The sequence below is a fragment of the Neolamprologus multifasciatus genome, chromosome 7 (genome assembly GCF_963576455.1).
Source record: "Neolamprologus multifasciatus chromosome 7, fNeoMul1.2, whole genome shotgun sequence".
NCBI classification, from domain to species: Eukaryota; Metazoa; Chordata; class Actinopteri; order Cichliformes; family Cichlidae; genus Neolamprologus; species Neolamprologus multifasciatus.
Window position 1 is genome coordinate 49,484,299 of NC_140445.1, and position 22,800 is coordinate 49,507,098.

The 22,800-nt window shown below is 40.5% G+C and overlaps 2 protein-coding genes across 2 annotated transcripts in view; one reads left to right on the top strand and one right to left on the bottom strand.

Moving 5' to 3' along the window:
* Positions 1 to 6,439, top strand: part of tubgcp6 (tubulin gamma complex component 6) — a 25,400-nt gene extending 18,961 nt beyond the window's left edge. The window contains exons 20-25 of the mRNA XM_085169007.1: positions 678 to 819; positions 2,477 to 2,671; positions 3,250 to 3,382; positions 4,089 to 4,302; positions 4,810 to 5,003; positions 5,198 to 6,439. Of these exons, the coding sequence (XP_085025133.1) occupies positions 678 to 819; positions 2,477 to 2,671; positions 3,250 to 3,382; positions 4,089 to 4,302; positions 4,810 to 5,003; positions 5,198 to 5,289 (970 nt within the window). The 3' untranslated portion in view covers positions 5,290 to 6,439. The remainder of the gene's footprint in view (positions 1 to 677; positions 820 to 2,476; positions 2,672 to 3,249; positions 3,383 to 4,088; positions 4,303 to 4,809; positions 5,004 to 5,197) is intronic.
* On the bottom strand, positions 5,760 to 22,371 carry appl2 (adaptor protein, phosphotyrosine interaction, PH domain and leucine zipper containing 2). The gene is given in 22 exon segments (XM_085169008.1): positions 5,760 to 9,056; positions 9,273 to 9,320; positions 9,416 to 9,571; positions 9,683 to 9,719; positions 10,743 to 10,917; positions 11,093 to 11,145; positions 11,363 to 11,518; positions 12,177 to 12,271; positions 13,477 to 13,533; positions 13,792 to 13,834; positions 13,912 to 14,100; positions 16,739 to 16,891; positions 17,160 to 17,242; positions 17,454 to 17,600; positions 17,926 to 17,984; positions 18,075 to 18,116; positions 18,246 to 18,333; positions 19,191 to 19,262; positions 20,079 to 20,107; positions 20,110 to 20,137; positions 20,712 to 20,810; positions 22,288 to 22,371. Coding segments are annotated over 22 exon segments (1,998 nt in total). The 5' UTR covers positions 22,345 to 22,371; the 3' UTR covers positions 5,760 to 8,924.
* Between the last annotated feature and the right edge of the window lie 429 nt (positions 22,372 to 22,800).

Genomic DNA, 22,800 nt, shown 5'->3' on the forward strand with positions numbered 1-22,800 from the left:
TAGAAAATGGTAATAACATCCTTAACAAGTGAGTACCGAGTGTCTGTGTTTAAAGCCAAATACAATGTTTAGAGAAATGCAAGTGTGAGTTTTCATAGATTCTATTCAGACCACTTAAGCTGTAGTCGAGTATATATTCGGAGCTGCAGGAATAATTTAAATTCTTATTGCCTTTCATCCATTTTAAGATTCCATCAGAACTCCAGACAAGCTTGTCAGTCTTCACCTGCAGTGTTCCTGCACCCCATGCAGTCAAGCCTTTGTGTGTAAAAGAAATGGCTTTCTCATCCCTCACTGCACACAGAAAGGGTGCCGAATATTTAGTGTTAGCTCGTAATTTTTATTAACACATTTTTATTCCATGCATAGACAATGCAGTGGAGTTTGACAGAAATCTATTTTCGACTCTTCCTTGCTAACTTCTCAGTGAAAGAGAACCTTCTCACAATCAGACTGTTTTATAAATGTGAATTGCTGAGAGACGATTTAAAGTAATGCCACATAGAAAGCCATCCACGGGGTGAAAAATGATATGCTGGTATATTCTCCGAGCTTCGGTAGGGTTGATGCCTGTCCTATCTACAACCTGTATGAAATTTGCAAGTCAGCACCTTCTTTACTTCACAAACTTTTCTCTCCTTAACTTAGCCATTCCTTTCCTCACCTTCCATTCCCAGTGTATCTTTAGTGAACAAGGCTGTGGTGGACTACTTTTTTGTGGAGCTCGGTGTGGAAAGACACTTTGAGGCGCTGCGCCACTTCCTGCTGATGGAGGACGGCGAATTTGCGCAGTCCCTCAGCGATCTGCTGTTTGAGAAGGTGACGCTCTTTTGTGCTTCATATGTTTTTGTTGTCTTTATTTGAAACGGGCTGGTTGTCTCTTTCTCTCTGGTGTTGAATTCTAGCAGCGGACAGGAAAGAGAATCTCAGAGCAAGGTCAAATGCCCAGTCTCCATTTGGGAATTTTTATTTTAAATCTAAACCCTTTTGTTTTATTTATGCTGCATGTATTAAATGTTGTCTGCTTGTAAAAAGCAGGCACAGGTAACCTTGAAAATTCCCCGGTCATTTATAACTCTAAACAGCCACAGTTTTAGAATGTATACGCCACAGTTAGATAGCAGTCGTTTCTTGCATCATTACCCAGAGGGTCAGTTTCTAAGGGTTCATATGTCCTCCTGCAAATGTGATTTAGTACCCTAGAGCCTGTGTGTGCACTGCGGTTCTGTCACATATAATCTCACAACATCGCTCATGTAAATTGCAATAACCCAATTTCCAAAAGCTGCATCAGATCAATATTTTGATATTAGTAATAGACTCAGTGACTACATATATATATTGGGGTTGGAGGGAGCTTTTTCTATTTTAAAAATGTCTAAAATACCACTATTTGCTAACTGCTCGCTAACATAGCAAGTGGATAGTACATTTATTGGAGTATTTAGCAGTTAAAGAGCCAGATTTCTTTTTAGGAGTCGGTGTTTGTTCATCTGCAGTCTCTGGACAGGTGGACACAATAACAAATAAACTATAAGCGCTAAATAAAAGCACAACAAAATAATATTATATTCATGAAATCTTAAAAACTGTCCAGCACCACACCACCAACAAAACACATACACATTATAAAATCTTCATGTGCACTTTACATTTAAAGCCAAACTATCCTATCAGTATTTAAGTGGCTGAAAAAGCTGTAAAAGGTTTTAAAAAGATGAGTGTTCGGTGATTTGTGTGGACAGTTTTCTGGTTTCTGAGAATCAATTTTTTTGGATGACGAGAAGAGATATTAAAAACCTACATTTTTCAAATTGGTCGGGAGCTTGTTAAGATCTTTAATGGACTTGAATGAAAAAGACGATTCTGCACAAAAGTGGAGCATCTATTAGGATTTACCTTGAACACTAATGCTGAGGTTCTGCTCATCTGCTGTGAGCAAAGTTGTACAAATCTTTATAAAGGTGGCTGTGCAGTACTGCGAGCCATTTTCAAACATCCGAATACAAAATTAGGTTTGCTAAATATTTAATATTTCATAAATCTCAAGAATATCACAGCGGTGATGCTGTTGTGCTTTTCTGTTTAGAGCTTTTAGGGCTCGTTCATAAAGAGAAGCAGGTTTAACTTTTAACCTTGTAAGCAATTTATATCCAATTCCATCCCTGTTTGCTTGTTTTGAAGCACACGAAGCATCAGTGTGATATTTCTAGAATCTTTACTTCAACCTCTTCCTGCCAGGAATTAACAAGCACAGCCTTTGCTAACACCTTCTTGCCTTCCTGGTGAAATGATCAGGTACACCTGTCTCTTGACGCTCACGAGACAGAAGGTTTTGTTTATCCAGCTTAAATGCAGATTTCACTGATTATCACTCCTTTTTACCCAAAATGAGTCAATCAGCTCTTTCTAAATATGAACATGCGCCCCAACAACACATTACTTTTTTTTCTTCTTTCCCCCATCTCCCACCCAGCTGGCCAGTGGCCAAACCCCAGGCGAGCTCCTAACTCCCTTAGTCCTGAATTCCATCCTCAGCAAGGCCCTGCAGTACAGCTTACACGGGGACACGCCTTTGGCTGGAAACTTCACCTTCGCACTTCGCTTCCTCCCCGAGACCTTCCACCCACATGCCCCGGACTCTCTTAACTGCTTGGAGCTGCGCTACAAGGTGAGGCTGAGTGTTTTAATGGGGTGAATGAGCGAGTACCCTTGCATGGGTGTGCTTGTCTCAGCCTGAGTGGCAGCTTGACTGTGACAGCCTGTCATGTTTTGACAAACTGCTTTGGGTGTGGAAAATGAGCTTATCACACACTTAAATGATTCAAGTTCATAGATCGATTGGAGTCGCGTCTTTCGGGTGACATGCACAATGACTAATGCTGGACATATTGTCCTGAGTGTTCGTTCCCTCCTTTGGCTCTCAGACTCTTCCTGTTTTTGGTGGATCTCAGTCTTAACTGTCCTGGCCCACTTCCCCTCCTCGTCCTCCTCCCAATTTCTCTTCTACCTCTAACTCCTCTCTCTCACCACTCTGGCTTAACTTCACAATCCTCTCACCTCCTCTGTCATCGTCTCTGCACTCACACCTTTTTCCTCTCCTCCCCCACATCATCCATCACTCTCTCTTTACCTGTTTTTCTCAGATCCTTTTTCCTTCACTTTCCTTCACACTCAAAGCTCCATGCGCCATTCTTCCTTACAGCGGTTACATTTTTTCTTCTTTTTTTTTCTTGCAACATCTCCCAGGTCGACTGGCCGTTGAATATCATCATCACAGACAGCTGCATGAACAAGTACAACCGCCTGTTTTCATTCCTGCTGCAGCTCAAACACATGGTGTGGAGCCTCCGTGATGTCTGGTTTCACCTCAAGAGAACAGGTGAGAGGACAGAGCTACTGATTCAGAACCCAGCTTGAACTCCAGGTTACCTCGGAGAAGCAAGAGTTAAGAATCTCCCCTGTTGTGTTGCAGTGGTTTATAAAATATACATGGAAGGGAATGTTGAGATTATTTTTTTTATTTATACAAAGCAAACCTCAGACCTGTGGGATTGTTGTAAAACCGTGTGCATCACTGGGTTAGGTAATATTGATCAGTTAAAGTCAGTGTAGACTACATAAATGGAGGTCCTGATATGATACAAAAAACCCTAAATGAATTAATATTAATAATACAGAAATAATATTATGACTCAGGCAGATCCTTTAGTAGTTTTCATCTGTAAACTGGATCAATGTCCCACATGCAGGAAAATACAATCCACCAAAGTCTATCTGTTTCATAAATGTAGTTTCAGCTATCAGTTATTTTCTGTTATGATTTATATATATTGACTTTTTGTCAAAAAGTCAAAACAAAACAACAAAAGAAGATGACTGCTACAAGTTCCCAGAGCCCAAAGTCAGCTGTAATAGCCTTTTGTTACACTAAGAGAATACAGAGAGCCTGGAGGCTTTGATTATTACATTGATTTGATACCAGCCACAAATCCTTGCGTGTCAGAGTCTGTAACCAGCAGATGTTTATGTTCTCAGTCCTTGCAGCACTGAGCATAACTTGTTCTGATGGCCTTTGTGTCCCTCAGCGCTGGTGAAAGGCGCAGGTCGCTCGGTGCAGTTCCATCAGCTGCAGCTGTACAGACACGAGATGCAGCATTTTGTCAAGGTGATACAGGGATACATCGCTAATCAAATCCTGCAAGTGTCCTGGAGTGAGTTCACAGCCAAATTGGCCACTGCCAACGACCTAGATGCCATCCACCGTACACATGCAGACTACCTCAACAGAGCCATCTTCAGGTGAGTGCTGGAACTGCAAATGGGGAAATGCCGCTTAAGTAATTACTGCTGTTTGATTTTTCTGTTGACTGTGCATAGATTAGGTACTAGTTTTTGGGTGGATTTATTTATTTATTTTAAGAGGTCAAGAAATAACTTAAAACAAGATCAAAAATTCTGAATGAAATACATTTTTCAACAACAAAAATCAGCCTTTTGAGTGATCACAGCTGCAGTTCAGCAGATTAACAACATTTCTTGAGGCTCTGTACGGGCAAAGCATGTCAAAGTAGCTTTTAGCTCCCATATTTTCCTCTAAAATTAATTAAACCTCCACGTAACAAGTTAATTAAAATTCCAGCTGAATCTGAGGCTAACTCTTGAACTCCATGAAAGATTTAATCTCATTAGGAGAGGTTGTCAGTATCACACTCGTATTTGTCGAACTTCAGCCCGTCTGAAAGTCATTCCGAAGTTTCTTGTCATGTCTCTTAAACTTTGTACTCGTCGCCTCTCTTGACTCTCCAGGGGTTTGCTGACAGAGAAAGCAGCTCCGGTCATGAACATCATCCACAGCATCTTCAGCCTGATCCTCAAGTTTCGGGCCCAGCTAATTGCACAGCCCTGGGACAAACAGCAGGGGGAGGCAGTGCACCCAAGCTTCATTGCCATGCAGCAGTCTTACAACACCTTCAAGTATTACTCTCACTTTCTGTTCAAAGGTAAGGCCAGGGAATGTTGTTTTGTCTGTCTGAATGAAAGTTCAGCTTGTTTATCTTCCTTCTAAGCTCAAAGAGGTTTGTCAGGGGTTCACGTGAGGCATCAATAAATAAGTTAGTCTGTGCAGTCTTAGTATTTTTGACTGGTTTCATTGAGTGTAAAGAATTAAAAAATGTCTCTTCCTTTCTTCTCTCAGTGGTGACCAAGCTGGTGAACAGAGGCTATCAACCACATTTAGAAGATTTCCTGCTTCGCATCAACTTCAACAACTACTACAAAGACTCATGATCTTAAAGGAATCCTTTCTTCTAAAAAGTGGGTTTAATGTCTGTAATTATTTTTTCCACCTTCATTTCATGACCAAAATACCTTTAAATGCTGCCTGCAGTATATTATAGGACGTAGCTGTGACACTCAAAAGTTTTTAGGCATTCGTCCTGAAGCAGTGTGCAGAATTTAATGTGTGCTTGAATAATTAAAAACAGCTTTTGAATAAATCTATGTGCTGCCTGCCTGCGTGTGCGTGTGAGAAAGAGAGTGTGAGCGAGACTGAGATGACACTATTGTAATACATCACTTGCTGAGGTGTGCACACAGCTGTGTATATTTTTAGAAACTATAAGTGTCAGGTAAATGTACATGCTACAGCAGATGCTTTTCTAAATAAAATCTCTATTCTCTGGATGTATGTGTGTCTGTGTTATACTTTTTAAAGTTCTGTTGTGGGATAAAGAAAATACAACATTTACTCAAGTAAGAAAAATGACTCATGTTTATTAAAGGATGCATGTTTACACAGTTCTAGAAAATTAGGACAAATTAAGTGCAAAGCTGACGGGTAGTGGCAACTTCAGCCTTTTACAAAAAGACAGGAAAAAGAGAGAAAATGCAGTCCTTGCTTTATTACAGAAATTTATTTTCTACAACTTCATAACCCACATTTTTACTGACTGTGCATTACTTACAAGAGAATATGTCAAGACTATGCAGCACAGCTGTAATAAGCGTAATGGGCTGCATCAGCCTCTATACACTAAGATTTCTTTTTGTGACTGGGTAGAAACATTTAGAGCAAATCTCACCAATTAAGCCACTGCTCAGCAAAAGCACAGGCACCCGCTTATATGTGAATCATCAAACTCCAAACTACTCGCTGTTGGCCACTGCACTAAGCACAATTTTAGTAAAGGTGTAATTAAAGTGCCTCTGCCGTCCCCTGAGAAAGGAGGATATTGGATAAACTGTTTTATCTATGCCGCATCAAACAGCCTGCCAGTTTGGAGTTTCCAATCAGGCCACAAAGTTAGTTGACGTTTAGGGAAATGTGCTTGGTTTCCTGGAACAGAGTCGGTGTTTACGTGTGTATTCTTCTGGCTACAAGCGACACCACGAGTTCATGAGTCAACTCTGGGAACTCAGCCATTAAAAGAAAAAGGGGGGGGAAAAAAAAGCTATTCTGACAAATTGCCCAGATAGCAGTTGTTCCCTTGGAAGTGCGAGACTCACTCTTCTAATGCTCTGGTGAGCTTGAATGTGCTTCTGACTACTGCACATTTCTGACAGGTGATCTGTAATCCTCATTACCTGTTTACTGCCTGAATCAATACATGCCATAAACTTCCACACCAACTAATCAATTAGCTCTCTCCCAGTGAATCCAAACATGCACTTCTTAATTTGGTTGGTATATTTAACCCAATTAACATTTTCGTTTGGTGCAGCCCACTTTTATTTAGATGGGTTTAAATTATGAGAGAATCTCATGATTATGAGATAGCGGGGGCGGGGTATAGATCCTGGAAGCTGGGAAGCTCTATTAATCTGCCTTTGGTCCTACTTACACGTTGCCTGGGAAGGCAAAGGAAGTTTTCTCTTTTTTGAAATGGAACTGAAGGCAAGGAAGGAGGGCGGGAAAAAGAAAAGGCTTCAAGGACAAGAGGGGAGGAGTGGGGGCAGAATGAGACAAGTTAGTTAAGGAAACTATGGTTGGTTTATGGTTCATGTAAGTGTCATAAGCCATCTTAAACATGTACTTGATAGGACACTAGTTTGTATATAATGTTCTTAACAGACTTTTTATATCTTTTCTCGAATGTATCCATGACATAAATATTAAAATGCTGCCTGCTGTAAGAAGCTGAGTATTTACACCTGACATCAGTGTGGAACGTCTCCAGCTCGAGTTTAAAATGTTCAATTTAGAGATTTCTGACCTGAATGAAAGGAAGCATTAGTCTGTCAATTACCATCTGCTACATGGGTGTTGATTTTTGTATACAAACAAGATCTACCTTGTCGGTTAAGTAAACCAGGATGGTCTTTTTTTAAAACTTCCTCTAAGAAAACAAAAAGAAATTCTCTTTGCAAATCAAACTTGTAATTCCGATGCGTAGGGTGATGAGCAGTCGAACAATTTTTGTTAGTGCAGCTCCAAGTTCTAAATAAAATGTGTGACATGTTTCTGCTTCTGGCACGGCGATTCTGGCACAAACTGACTGCACTGGTTACCACACTGCAACTTTCAAGTTCTACTCCCAGCCAGTTTCTTTTCACCTTTGCCTTTTCTAAACACGGTCACACACTGACACTGCATAGGTTGCCGCTGTCCATCAAGATTTGTGTTGCAGCTCAAACGGACTGAAACTGAACAAAACTGCGGCGGCATCCAGAGGGGGCGATGAATTTCACAGGTTGCATTACCATTAGTTGTTCTGCTCTGATTAGCATTCATATGTAAAGAAGAGCAAATTGCTTCCCCCCCCCCCCACACAAGTGCACTGTGGACTGTGACAGTTGAGTTGATTCTCTTTTAGCGTTACGGCTCAGGGCTCATAGTATAAGCTTTAATCTTCTGCAGAGGGAACTAGATTGAATGCCATTATTTAATCATGCACTGCAATAGATCCTAGCATATTGACTCTGGTTAAACATACATAGACAGATCATATTTACACAGGCTTTTGGGGAAACGAGCGTGAAGTCGTTTCTGGGCCGTTTCCCGCTGACATACAAATCATCTTAGAACTTGTTTACATAGGTAGCTGAGGAAAATGTCGAGCATAAAAGTAATTCAGTTTAGTGGGAAGGCTTAAGATAGCCAGGGTGCCAAGTCTAACTTCACAGTGGCAAGAGAGCCGAGAAGAAAATGTTTTGCCAAGTGTGTACCCTGCTTTGAGACACACATTATGAGGCTAAAAGGATAAAAATATTAAACTAGGCAAGAGCGGCTGCTCTAAGGATAAAAGGAGCTGATGTCATTTCAACTATCCTACACTATCATAAAAGTCTCAAATCCTATCAATTAGTACATTCGATGGTAATTTGATGGTGTTACACAAACCTCAAAGTTCAGTAACGTTTTCTTTCATAAATAATCAAGAAATTAATGCCAAAGTATTTGCGTAAGAGCCTCACATACGTGTTAACAAGCAAAGTAAGGTAAAGGGATTAAATTCTCCAAACACAAAAAACCACTTCAAACTATGTAAACCTAAAAATAAATGTAAACCTAAACTGAAAGAAAATGAGTCACCACTCTGTTAAACGGCTCGGGATTTTAGGAGACGATGAAAACGCATCCAGTATCTATGTGGTGTCCCTTTTGATGTGCAAACTCCACATGCAAAGACTCATGGTGCAGTCTGAGCATGGGCGAAAATAAGTTCTTTTTTCAATTTTTCTTTTTAATGTATGTGTGTGGTCAAACCCATGTCAACATCTTAAGATTTTAGCACAGCAAAAGAGAGAGAGAGGGATGTAGTTACTGAGGGTCGGTGGATGTGGCCTATCTAATATTGATGTCACAGTACCAGAGTTAGGGCTGGGCGTCAGAAACCTCTGGGGCAAAAGCAGAACTGTGGCCCTGGTTTTGGTTGGCTCATCTTTTTTGGGGGTGGTTAGGTGGGAGAATAATCTAACCGGAACTAGGCCTCAGACTCCAGATCTTCTTGTCCTGCTCCTTCGGTCGTGTCACCCGTCTCAGGCTCAAGCAGCAGGAACTTGCCATCATTGGTTAGAGGCATGTTCTTCATTAGCTGGGCCAGGGCTTCCGGGTCCTTAAAAATGTTAAACAGATTTGCTGAGGAACAATATCCTTAATTTATTTTATAACGTTTTTCCCCAACTTTCATCAGCTTTGTTGGCTACAGTTACTCAGGATCATGGTTTGATGTTTGATAGCAAGAAATAATAATCTTAATCAAAACATATATTGGTTGTTTTTAAAGCTCAAAGCAAAAAGATCTAAAGTTTTACATTTTTTAAGACGTTACCTTCTTAGCTTCTGTAATCTCCTTTGCCAGGTTTATGGTGTAACATATCTGTGAATAGACAATCACATATAGTGTGTTGATATTATATCACATTTAACATGTTATTCTATTTGAAACCGAGTTGTTGATTCTGGGTTGTGAACCTTTTCGCCCTCCGTGTTGCTCTCAAAGACGAAGGCGCTAAACGATGGTTCTCCCTCTTCGTCTCCATCGCTCCAGTCTCTGCTTTCAACCACAAATCCCATCAGCCTCCCATTCTCCTGGTGGGCTGCGAACTGACACACTTCTCCAAGCTGGAACTGAGAATAAATAAAATAAAAACTGAGAAGTGTCTTTTAAAGAAGTTCAAATACAGAAAACCTGACAGAGCTCAATAAAAGAGCAGCTGTGATACCTGTTGTGATACTTACACTTAGTCTTGTAACTTGAGTCTGTGGGTCTATCAACCTGTTGAAAAAAACGAAACAAACCACAAAAACACTGAAGTCATACTCAGGATTTCTATTCTGAGAGTGTTAAAAAAAAGCAACCGTGGGTTACATAGCAATTCAACATCACAAAGTTTGTTCTTTGCTGCCAATATTCATGCTTCACAGGGTTCCTGGTTCAAGCTTCTTTTTGTCGTTTACCTCAGGCAATGACCTACGGCAACTTGCCAACTTTAAGATTGTGTTTCTGTGGCATCTTGACATTCTTTTGTTTGTTTGTTATTTTTTCAATGGCTCTCACTTAACTTCAATACATTTAAAGTTATGTAAATGACTTGTGCTGCCTTGGTGCTACAGACAACTTGGATTTGCGTGCACAAGGTGAACGAACTTCAAGTTCTCCATAAGTGCTTTGCATGGCGTGCTTGGCTACAGGAAACAGACGTAGCTGTGATCAAGGTCCAAACCAGACTACGTCACTCAGGCTTTAATGCAGTAAATGTAAATATAAAAAACACTGACAACCGCCAACGTCTCAGCTTAGCCTCAGCCTCCCAGTAGATGCACAGACCTAGGTTGCATCTTTCTGTTTTATGTGTTTACAAGATTTTCAGAAAACCTGACCTGCGATTTGAAATTGATTTTTACTATCAACTTGACAATCCTACATCGTTGTGCTCTTGACTTTTCGTGTTGACAAAATGGGGTGTCCACACTGCCCGTCTGGCTGCCCACACAGCAGATTAACAACAATACTTTGTCAACCTTTTGCAGCTGAGGTGTAATAAAAACTAAAATTAATGTTAAGTTAAGTTAAAGTAAAAAAATATTTGTCAAGGTGTTGAAACTATTGGAAGAATCAGGGTAACCATGAGTTGAAAGGAAAACTTTTTTTTTTTTTTTTTTTTACCTTTTTGGACGTGTACCTGCACCACTGAAAAGAACTTTCTCATTCTCTAAGTGCCTCAAAACAAGTCCCCATATCTGTCTCCAGCAGGTTCATATTGATGTAAAACTTATTAAAATTGTGCTGAAAGTCTACCTGAGGCTACTGCTGGTGACCATGAGGTGGGCCTCTGTGGTCCTGAAGATGTTGTGAATGGCTCGGGCAGCCAGCACCTGCCTCATGGCCTCGTAGATCACTTCCTGATTGTCGCCGCAGCGAACCGCCATGGAGCCCAGGAAGCGCACAGCGAATACCTGCTGAAGCAGGGAGTCTGCAGAGAAAGACAAACATCATGCGCAAGCTAAAAATGTCAGCAGAATAAAAGCACAAGGACAGTGAACAAAGAAGTTGACCGATGACAACCACACACTGAGGTTAAGGTGAACTTAAAAAGTACTTAAAAGAGAGTGGACTATTAAAGTGCACTTAGAACAGGAAATTGTTACCATCAGTATCTGTCGAAAAGTCGTCTTCTGTTTCTCCAAATGGGTTTGTGCGTCTGTCGGGATGGGAGCAAACACCAGCAAGACAAAAAACAATTAAAGCACTGCGCTACACAATTACGAAGCTATTTGCTTCCTGGAAATGACGTGAGAACCACAATGAGACCAACATTTAGGAAATTAGTGTCATCACCCACCAGTAACTCGCCCCTGTCTTTTGCAAAAACACAAACAAGCACCCACACAAACTTCCTGTCTCAGCTGGGCTCTCACCTCCCCCCAGTTCTGTTCTGGTCCTGAAATTCGGACGCAGGCAGCATGATGTCAAACTGAATGGGCGTCCCCGGGGCTATTAGGTCCTCTGGTTCTGGGGCAACTCCTGTTTTCTGAGAACCACTGCTGGTAGTATGAACACCTCCTGGCTTAGCTCTGCAGAAATGAGACAAAATAAAGATGAGTTCTAAGGAATAAACCAAGAACACACCCACCAACCCCCCACCAATAAAGGATAAGACAGATTGGAAAAATGTGAACCTAATACTTCAGTCAGCAGCAGCTGTGAAATGATTCATGGAGTATCAGTGAGGGGGCAAAAATCTACAATCCTCAAGAGAGGATTTCACACTGAAAATCCTAACAATGAAAGATAACTACTTAAGACAGACTTCAAAGTGTATTTCTGGTCTTCCACCAATTCCTAAACTTTAATTTGCTTTAAAAGCAGCATGAACAGAAGGAAAGATTACAGCAAACAAAACCCGCCCTCCTCTGTTTAAAAGAAAACACAAAGCTTAATCTGAGGAAAAGAACCCTGTTCAACAAAGGGTATTTACAGGGATGCATAAGATGTTTGGCTTTGGCCACATTTCCAAAGCTCAGTGGCACTTTTTTATTTTTTAACGTTACCCGACTTCATTTGCAGTAGCTTTTGTAGCACAGAACTAAGAAAAATGCATGTTTCATCACCGTATAAACATTTGTTTGTCCTTTCACCATGACACAAAACATTACATTACAAGCTTTGGATTGTTATGCAGTACTGAATGTAGGATTCTGAACACACTCTCACATAAGCTACATGCCTGACCTGTCGGGGTTGGGTGAGCCGTCTTGTCTCTTCTCAAAGCTGGTGATGGGAGTCACTGCCTGGATGGCGGTTTGGTTCAGTCGGATAGCCACAGCCTAATATCAAAAAAATCAGGGACTTTTCAGTATCTCACATACCAGTAGTTTGAGTCATTTAGCGACTATAAATGATCCTAAAACCAAGTACTTTCCAAGTACTTGTTTCATTGTCTTCAGTGTATTTTCTCAACCTCATGTTTGCTCTGTGTACCATAAGCAGTTTATTTAGTGGCATCCCTAAAAAACAGCAGATGGTTTCCTGGTTTCTATTTGTTGTTTAGTTCATATATAATTACGTATAGGATTTGAGGGATGTAATTATTTACAGTAAGGTGGAATGCTAACTGGAAAAAGAAACCAATCACTGAATAATAATTAGAAATCCTGCTTTAGTAAATCAGAAAAAAAAAACCCTGACCAAATTCTGTCGAGAATGTTTTACGTAAAGGATATACTGGAGAGCAGGTTTATTCACTGCACTAAGAGGTTTCACTCTAATTAAGAAAAATCCACCAAACAATTAACAAAAGTCACATCACTGACGAGACAAATGAGGGTGAGGTCACGCAGCTCTCCACGAACACTTGAGTTGGGAGAGAGAACGGAGGCAAATTGCACAACTTTAACAATTAGATAAACAAGAGAAGCTGCGTCGAAAATCATTCTCCATCTGCTGCCTGGCGCGCTAAACTTCATTACCAGCTCTTCTGGTAATTCTATCCAGACCACTCAAAAATTCTCAAACAAACAAAAAAACCTCACTCAGTCCAACAGCTATTCACTAGAAATCCTGAAATCTTGCTTCTGAAGTGATAAAACCATAATTTTCAGGTCTATAACAGCGCACCTGTTAACGGTGTCTGAAATCTACATGAAACCCCCCCAAATGATTACCACGGATGAAAAGTAAGCGCATTAGAGTGAGGGCAGTTTTGGATGCAGCTCTAGTTATTTCATCATTAGAGAATGTGAAGAATAAACATTTGCAAAGCAAATATACAAGATTCTGGGACTGAATAGCTCTCAAGGCAAAGACAACTGAGATACTGTGAGGGCGTGACGGAGTAAAGGTTTGTTAATCATTACTTGTTATGTTACTTAAATAGATTAAACATTCACCAGTTAATGTGTTAACTGGATGTGTGTTAACTTGATGTGTGTTAATGTCTTAAAATTTTATCCTTAAATGACTGGTTAATTGTCTTTTATTTATTTTTAATTTAAACAGTGTGCATCTGTGCTGGTTAGTATGAAATCTTTACCTCTGGGTTGTCAGTCAGGTAGATCTGTCTGGAGATGTTGTTCACAGTGCAAATCCACTGAGAAAGAAACAGAAATTACTACATTAAGGCTTCATCTAGCTCAGGCACAGCGTGAAATCCCTTGACTGATACCAGCTGTGACAGGCCAGTCACTTGTGTCCGAGCACAAAACTTAATACAAAAACACACAAATGAGTCTTGACAGTCTCTCCATTGTTCTATGACAGATACTCGTAGCAGCGGAAAGCTTCGTGAAGTGGATGTAAAACAAAAACGAAGGTCAAATGGAGCTGTTTGAGCTGCCCCTTCACTCACTTCTTCATACTCTTTTTTGCTCTCGGCTTGTAGAATCATTGACCTGCAGAGACACAATGTTTATGTATTATTCTCACTGCTGAACATGGAGAAATTAAAAAAAAAAAAAGGAGTACATACGTTTTTCCTGAAGGGGAGGTTATCTGAAAACAGTAGCGTCTGTCCTCACAATCCACCGCCATGACAGAGCTGTTATCCAGGTCCAGCACCATGCCTCCTGCTACAGCCCCTCGCGGCTGGCACATGAGATTTCCTCCCTGGGTGAAGAAATACAGACGATCCCAGGCTGTGGTCACTAGGCCTGTTTTACTGGGGAAGAAAAAGAAGAAACAGCGTTTGAATCAAAGCCATAAATGTAGAGTGGACGATTTTATTTTTTCTTTACAGCAGGTCTCTCCATCTGGTAATTTCTCAAAGGTCATAATGACCCAGTGACCTCTGAGATTAGTCTCTTAATCTGCGCCTCAGAGGGATCGCTTAGTCTTTTTAGTGACCTTACATTCTACAAGTAAAATTACTGTGTCAGACTTATCTGTATAAAAGAGCAAACACAGCTCGTTATTAAACAGTCTTCACAAATCAATGATATATGTCAACATATAGGCCCCAGAGGACCTCTATCCCATCTGTACAAAGACAAAGGCAAGATTCAGCGCAACAACTCCCAGTGATTGTATGGCTACAGTAACACTTGCCACAGGACAAATTTATATGAACCGCTTTAAAAACACATATAGATGAACTAGTCCTGTAAAAATGTCTCCTGGAAAATATATTGAACACAGAAACTAGTCTGCAATTCATAATGTTATTATAACTGAGATGCACGTGCAGCGGTAGGTTAACTTTATCCATTCATCCCCTATTTATTCCATATTTTATTCCAACATCTTGCACCACCGCATATATAAATAGAAATATGCTATATGTGTAGTTGTTGTCTGTATCGCCTGTTGTCTACTCTGTTACGTACATTGAGAGCAAAGAAATAAACAGATGTTATACTTGTAGCAGCAGATCTATAGATGTTTACAGACAAGTTTCCCACTTACAAACAATGGAGGATGTGTATTCAGCAGCCAGACAGAAGCCTTGCACAAGCTCATATTATACAGCACAAACAGTGGGCCCTCAAAACACACCCGATGATTAGAATCACTGCTCAAAAGCCATCATGATGGATAGTGATTTTGCATACCTTTCAACCAAATGTTGAAAACATGACAGATATCTGATTTTAAGAAAAAGACACTGTGTGCTCATCTATTAGCTGGTGCTATTTCCTGCATTGAAACATTAGTAATATTTAATAACCAGATATATGAGCACACAAACCTACTACTTAATTCCTGGCATTACTTGAGCTAAGATCTGACAGGCGGGTAACCTTCTCTGAATAATAAAGATTCACCTCGTTTTAATTTTCAATCCATGCAGCTTAAAGCTGTTGATAAAGCTTTAATTATGAGTCGCTTACAGCCCACCTGAGCTCACATTTTAATAATAACTCGTAAAACACATTTATGCAAAGCTCACAGAAAGATAACATCTCCTACATGATAGACACTTAATTACTTCATCCATTCATTGCATTTTTATGGAATATTGCTGTGGTAATACAAACAGGATAATGTTCATTACTGATCATTATTATATATTCATGAATGCTTGTTACTTGAAAGTTTCACAGAACTCCATTTTCCTGTCATTTTGGTATTTTTCTTTTTACTGTTTACATTTTTTGTTTTTAATAGGCAGAAATCTTCTTATCCATCTCCAAAAAAAGCACTTAAAAGCAATAACTGATTAGAACAAAACTGCACGTATCTGCTGTGGTCTGCTATATTCCTTAGAGTTCGGGTAATTGTACAGAAGTCATTTTTTTAGCTTGCACTTAATGTCTCGTCTTCGGTAATGTGAAGAATTTTTATTGACAATCTAAAACACGAACTGCACATCCATTGTTGAAACCATGATTAACTATTTTAATAACATTTTCACACCAACAATTTTTCCCCGCTCATCATTTGATTCCACAAGTAGATCCTGAGTTGTCTTCTTTTTTATTTTTGGGTTCTTTTATTTTGGCTCTAAATTTGTTTTGGCTATTAATGTTGAATATGCAATTATAACGAAGCTAGGATGTAACTCAACTCTGAGTCACCCCATTTCTGATCTATACATGCGTGACTCATTTCAACTGCGCATCTGTAAACCTTCAATTTTGTACGCTCTGTTCACCAAATATTTCCAAATTAATGTCCTTTGATAAATACTTAAGTGTATGGCTCATGTTGCCCTGGGTGACTCAGACCCTTAATACTGAGAAACCATTTGAAACAGAAAATGTTTTCTGGCCTCAGCTCTATTTGACAAGTGTTTGAGGCTGCTGGCAGTGTGTGTCATTAAACAGAATGGCATTCTGTGGAAACCTTTTCTCCGGTGTCACAGACATTTGTCAAAGACTTTGGATGTATATGAGGGAGAGACAGAGCTTGACAGCTTTGACATTTCACTAAATCACAATGCGAGCTACGCAGCAGTTTATCCCTTGAAGCCATTAAGGACGTTTCCTTTGCCATACATCTAGTCTAGTATAAGCTGACAACGCACACTGTCAACATGTTACCTGACACACCTTGTCTGCCGTGACAGACTTACTGTTTACCGTGTTCGGGCTTATTTTTAAGTGTATTTGCTGAGAGAGAGAGAGAAGCAAAAAATCATTTCCTGGTTGTGTTTGGTAATTTAGGCATTCGAAACCTCCCGGAGCCACTGTGGATCACTGGCACCATCTACTGAAACTGCATTTAATTTCCTGACAAAATTGGAAATGCCACTTCAGTTGTTTCCTTTCGTGGCATCCTTTAAACATATTGACTAGGTAGTGAGTAGGAAGTGTCCTTAGATTTTCAGATAGGGCCATAATGGGTGTAATTAATCTTACTTCCGAATGTTGAGGTAGCCAGCCTTCTGGATAAGCGTGCGATTGACAGGCTCTGTGTCCTTATCTGGCATGTAGACAGTGTCTTCCACAGACAGAAGCTCCCTGTGGGACACTCGCATGGCCTCCGCCTCTGAGTCCAGCTGGGCCTGGATGCTGAGATGGAAAACCGAAATCCATCTAAACTCGCTCCAGAATTTTTTTTTCTCCCCCCACAGAGCATTTAAATACAAAGACATTAAAAAAAATCATTCAATACTATCATGTAGAGCACACACAAAAAAAATTATAGTAACATTATGTCTTTTTCCAGTCACACACAAGCATCAATACCCCATAATACTTGCTCCAAAGCCATATTTCATCACTCGCTATAAACCTCACCACCTAAAACCAAAACAGTTGTGAATGGGATTGAACTTACCTTTGTGTCATGTTGGAAACAGAAGCGAGAAAACTGTCCATCTTCTTTGACACCAGCTCAAAGCCTTTCTTCATGAAACTGATCTGCGAAATCAAAGATAACACTGAGCCACTTTGTACCATACTGCACATGCATGTTGCAGCTCACATGCCCATAGATTGGGCATTTATTAAAAAGGATGAAATTGTACATCTCTTTAAAGCTAAATCTGGTCTAACGAGGAATCCTTTTCCTCTCTTTTTTAAGCACTTAATTTGAATGCTGATATGATGACAGGATGGGGTGATTGAGTACCTGTGCCTGAGTGTAGCCTAGCATTGGTTCAAGCATAGCTACTCTCTTGCGATACTGCAGGGCATTGAGGGCACAATAATACTGCAGTGAGGCCTGGTGCTGCTTTCTTCTGGTGTAAGCCACCTCCTTCACCAAGTCCGCCTTCAACTATTCAGACAGGAGAGGGACATGCAAATAAGCAGCACAGCAGCACAATCTTGTACATCCAAGAAAACACGTTGATATGTTCAGCATAGCAAGAAGAGTCTCATCTTTGCACCCATTATAATGCATACACTGTAGTGTGGTTATAGTCATACTCCCACGAGGAGGCACGGCAGCAGAGGATTATTTAGTTTAATCCATTTGTACTTCAAATGCTTTTAAAAGACTCCCACTGCATTAATGAGAGCATTACAGTGTTGCGTGCTCGTTTTACAGCTTGTGATCAATGAGAAAGAGAAGCTAAGAAAGCACTTGGCAGTTACTCTACCTTCTCATTTTCCTTCTTCTTGGGCAATCGACTGTACTTGACCATAGCTGCCTCATGCTCTGCACAGAACAGCAGAAAGACCGTGAGCATCAGATAGTAACTATTTCCTGTCATTTTCTTTTCTCAGACTGGCAAAAGAATGTGCTTACCATCGGTTCCAATGGCAAATATTTCCTTCAGTGTGCTTATCTCTGCAAAATTGACAAATATTATTAGAGATACATCTACAACAGGTATTTAAAAATGCATTATCACCAGGTTTTGCTGATGTTTTTATGAGGAGGGCTTTTTAAAAAAAATCCAAGTCTGTCAGAAGCTACCTGTGAGGTCTTTCTCTCGGAACTGGATCAAGGGGAAGACCATGCTGTCAGCCATCTGGTTAGCTAGCTCGGAGTGGAGTGCATTCAGCTGGACGATACAAAACAGATTACACATATGAGGCGCCGTGCAAGGACACAAACAGAAGATGAGCCTCCCCCAAACATCTTGAGGGATTTCGGTTTAATATTAACAGTAAAATTTCTTGCCAGCAAGCTGGAAAATTGCATTTTCAGTGAAATGGGGGCATTGTGGCAGACAATGCCTCCCCTACATCATAATAAAGCCATACTGTGGAAGAGGTACATTTCATAAAGAGAATAATAAAGCTTAGTGTTTACTCTGATATTGGAAACAGGGCTGCATATCAGACAAATTCAGCTATTATTCCCTGTGGTTATCAACAAGCCACATGACGATTTAGCAAGTTCTAAAGTTCACAAGATTAGGTGCAGTTTAAGCCTAATCTCAGTGTGAAATTGTTTCTTGTGCATGACAAGGTAAAAGGTCAAGCAAAACAATCAACGTGTGTCCTCTGAGCATATGGGTGTGTGTCATGAGTGCTGACTGGGCAAGGCTTGTGGACCCCCATGGCTTGACAGTGGACAGGCCCATCTGTTTTGTCTATATACGTGAGCTGGCACACCACTTCCATCATCTACTCATCCATCCACCTGCCCACTGCTGTTTCCCTGTATTCCTCCATCCGGTGAGATACACTGAAAAATCAGTTCTGGTCGCACAGTCTTAAAAGTCCTCTGTCCTTTTCATTGAGCTCATTTTCTCTGCCATGCTAGGGGAACGCAGGGTGCAAATACCCTTTGTAACATGATAAAAAAGCAACTACAGACTCCGGGATAGTTCATTATCTCACTCTTTTGCTGTGCACGCACACACCCCGCGTATAAATACTCACAGAGCAAGAAAACTGCAAGCCCGGGCCTTACCTCCCCTACAGTTTTGGCGAAGTTTTGCAGCGTGGTGATTACCTCCTCATCACCTCTTCCAAGGGCAAAATTCTAGACAGAAAAAAAGAAAGAGCAGTGAGTTTAGACCATGAAACTGTGAAATTTGCCATAGATTTATTTAATGTGTAGGAAATGGAATGGGCTGGCATTCATATTGTACTTTTCTGCTCCTGTGGAGCACTCAAAGTGCTTTAGACCACAAGCCACATTTAACCATACATTAAAACACTCTAAGCACTTTATCTACCTTACATTGAATCTGTTGATTTTGAGAGAAAGCCTGAGCCTTGAAGGCACAAGGAGAACATGCAGACTGCGCTTAGAAAGACCCCAGCTGGGTCAATCTTCTCGCTGTGAGACACATTTTAAATAACCGCCCTGTTCTGCCAGGATTTCTGGCACATCCCTTTCATTAAACAAGGCCAAAGATATCTGTGTAGGTTCTCGGTCATCCGGGTCATGGTAGAAAACACAGACAAGGTCAAAGATGGTAATAAAGCCAGTAGTTAAAGTCAAGATGCTGAGTTTTAATCATAAGAGTGCTAAGAAAGTTCTGCAGTTACAGATCACTGCTGTTTTTGTTTTTTTTAAAGTGTTCACATTCACCCTGCAATCCAGAACAAAGTCTACCAACAAAGGTCAACTATCCACATATGTTTCTCTAAATGAATTAACAGATTTGTGTTTTTTTTGTTTGTTTTTTGCTGCACACAGGAGGAAGGACACATGCAAACTCACACACGGACAGAAAGTTCATTTCAAAATGATAAAAAAGTCTCTATAGCCCACATGGATACTAGTCATAACACAGACTTCTGTCTTTTTTGTGGAATCACACGATTAAGTAAGCATATGAACCCTACTTACTTTCTTCTCGTATTCCAAAAGTTGCCTGAGAGCTGCTCTGTGGCCAGTCCCATCTCACTCTGTGGTGAAACGAAAGAAGGAAAATAAATACATGTTGACAAAACGACTGATTACTCCTTCAAGCTCAAACATCGTGCATTTTTTTCACCTACTGAGAACATTTTTTGGGTGCAATGTGATTCTATATCTGTTGAAAAAGCTGGCAAGAAACACCAGAGGGCACCTTCAATAATGAGATACCTCAGAGAACCAGGGTTACATTAATAACACAACGTTTTAAACCACAATGTAAATATAGGTCAAAAAACAAACTTGTACATCAAATGTTTTCTGCTCCATTTCTACAGGAGACAAATTTTCTGTGTGGGGCTGAGAGTATGGTGTTGTAGTTTGGTATGTTTCTCATCAAAAACAGTAGCTCAAATGGCATCCTAAATCCAAATCAAACAACAACACTCTGCTACTGTTCAGTGATGCAAAACCCCAGAATCAGCAAGTTAAATTAGAACTCATGTTCATCTACAAACATAAGGGGGGAAAAATCTCCTATTATGTGTTTGAACATGTGGCTCTGTTCCAAACAGCAAATGGAAAGGAGTGCAAGCATGCGCCTGACAGTAATTGTTTTGGTACCTGTGCTCCGAACACCCGCTGCATTGATTGTAGCAGCTGGTTGGTGTAGTCTGTAAGCATTCCCACATCTTCCTCAAACACACTGAGCAAAGAGCGAGTCTGTGGGTACGGAGAAAAAACAAAAACATTACAGACTCTTCTGATGAACAGTATAATGGCATGAATAGCTTAACACAAAGTGAAAAACCGTATCCAACAATTATCCCACTAACTTACAGAACTTAAATATTCTGATAACTGATCTCAGTTACTTCACAAGGTGAAAAATATTACTGTGGCTTTTTTGTTGTGGTGGATTTGCATGAAACCCCATATGAAAGCCCAGCATCCTACAACCTATTGTAATGGGAACTTTTAAAACTGTTTTCTGACCAATGAAAAAAAAAAGAAGAAAAAAAAAACTTTGAAGAACAGATATACTGTAAATAAACAAGTACTTCCGATGATAAATACTGGTCTTAACCTTAAGTCAGATAAAAATCTACACAACTCACTGAGCTCAAGAAATGTGGGTAGCCGGGTTATACTCAAGCAAAACTTAAAGTTAAACTAAAGGCATACGTGTTTTACTGCAGGGTGGATATGCAAACAGACAAAATCCTGTCTGGTGAAGTGTTTTCCATAAACAGGTGCAGCAAGGTAGGGCAGTTCAAGCAGAACGGAACACACCCAGAGAGTGAAGTCTGTTTATAGTTCACTCAAGCCGACTTATCCAATAAAAGGACCATGATTCATTTCACACCAACAAGACATCATGACGTTTGGCTGTATGTGTGTTACTGTACAAAGATGCCAGGTCCATTTCTTGTTTTGAGGAAGCTCCACTAAGCAGACGGTGACCCTCCAGCGTGGGCTACACTTAAGCAGAACCTCCAAGAGGTCAGCCCTCTTTAGGAGAGAGTGATGCAACAGACTACAGAAAACAGGATGCATTAGCTGTAGCAAGGATGGAATTCATCATCCACGGTCATGCATGAAAATGAATGCCGAACTTGGTGAATAACTTGTACACAGTGTAAGCGTTTTGTACCCTGTAAAAATATGGCATCTTATTTTTGCAGTAACACTGCCCTGTTTGCAGACTGTTGACTAATTCCAGGAGAGTCCGATAATGGAAACCCCTCCCACATCCTGGGAATCAGGCCCAGAAGGGCTACAGAACAGAATTTAGATCAAAATAACTTGACGGCATTAGAAAATAAAACGATTGCAGGACACCGAGTCTGGTGGAGCTATGTGGCTGTGACTGACACAGGTCTGGATGTACAGCAGATAAATCATCTCTGGCAGAGAGATGGAATCCCTAAGAAGGGCGGTAGCTTTGTAAATACAACAGAGACACACAAAAAACAGATAACCGTGACATGCTGTAGAAATGACTGGAAAGTGCAGCTACTGCTCACAGGGGGATTACAATTCTTGTAACAATGTGTCAATTGAGAACTGTCATCGACCAGTGGAAACAGACTACAACGGGTACTGGATACTGTCTGGGCTAAGCTAATTTCGGCGCTCGTAACGCCTTTAATGAGACAGCTGGGTAACGCAAACATGAGAAAAGAGACGCAGGGCCTACCTGAGGACTGTCCTGTAAAGCGTCCTCCAGGAGCAGTTTGTGATGTACGGCCGGCATCTTGTTAGCTGTGCAGGAGAAGGGAACGAGGGCTTGAATTATTTAGAGTACGGACTCAATTTCCCAGACACTACTGCGCGAAAGACAGCCCAGTCATGATGTCATCTAACAGCCGGTGACCAGTAAGAGTAAACATTCTCAAAACTCTGAAGTTGTATAAAGACATATAGTATTATGTATATCTATATATATAGTTTCAGTGTTTAAGTTGATTTTGTCCTCTGAATTATTTACGGCAAAGAGTCTGCAATAATGGCCATGTATCCTAGGAGATTTAATGTCAACAGTGACCCCCGTGTGGTCACATAAAGAATTGCAGCATTGATTTTCAAATAGGGCTTTAAACAAATTTAAAGGAAAAACAACACAAAGTTTCTTTCGTGAGGTGACGGAATGTAGTGCTGTGCAGTACTACACTTTTTAGATGCAATATCAAGTAAATAAAGGGCCACTACT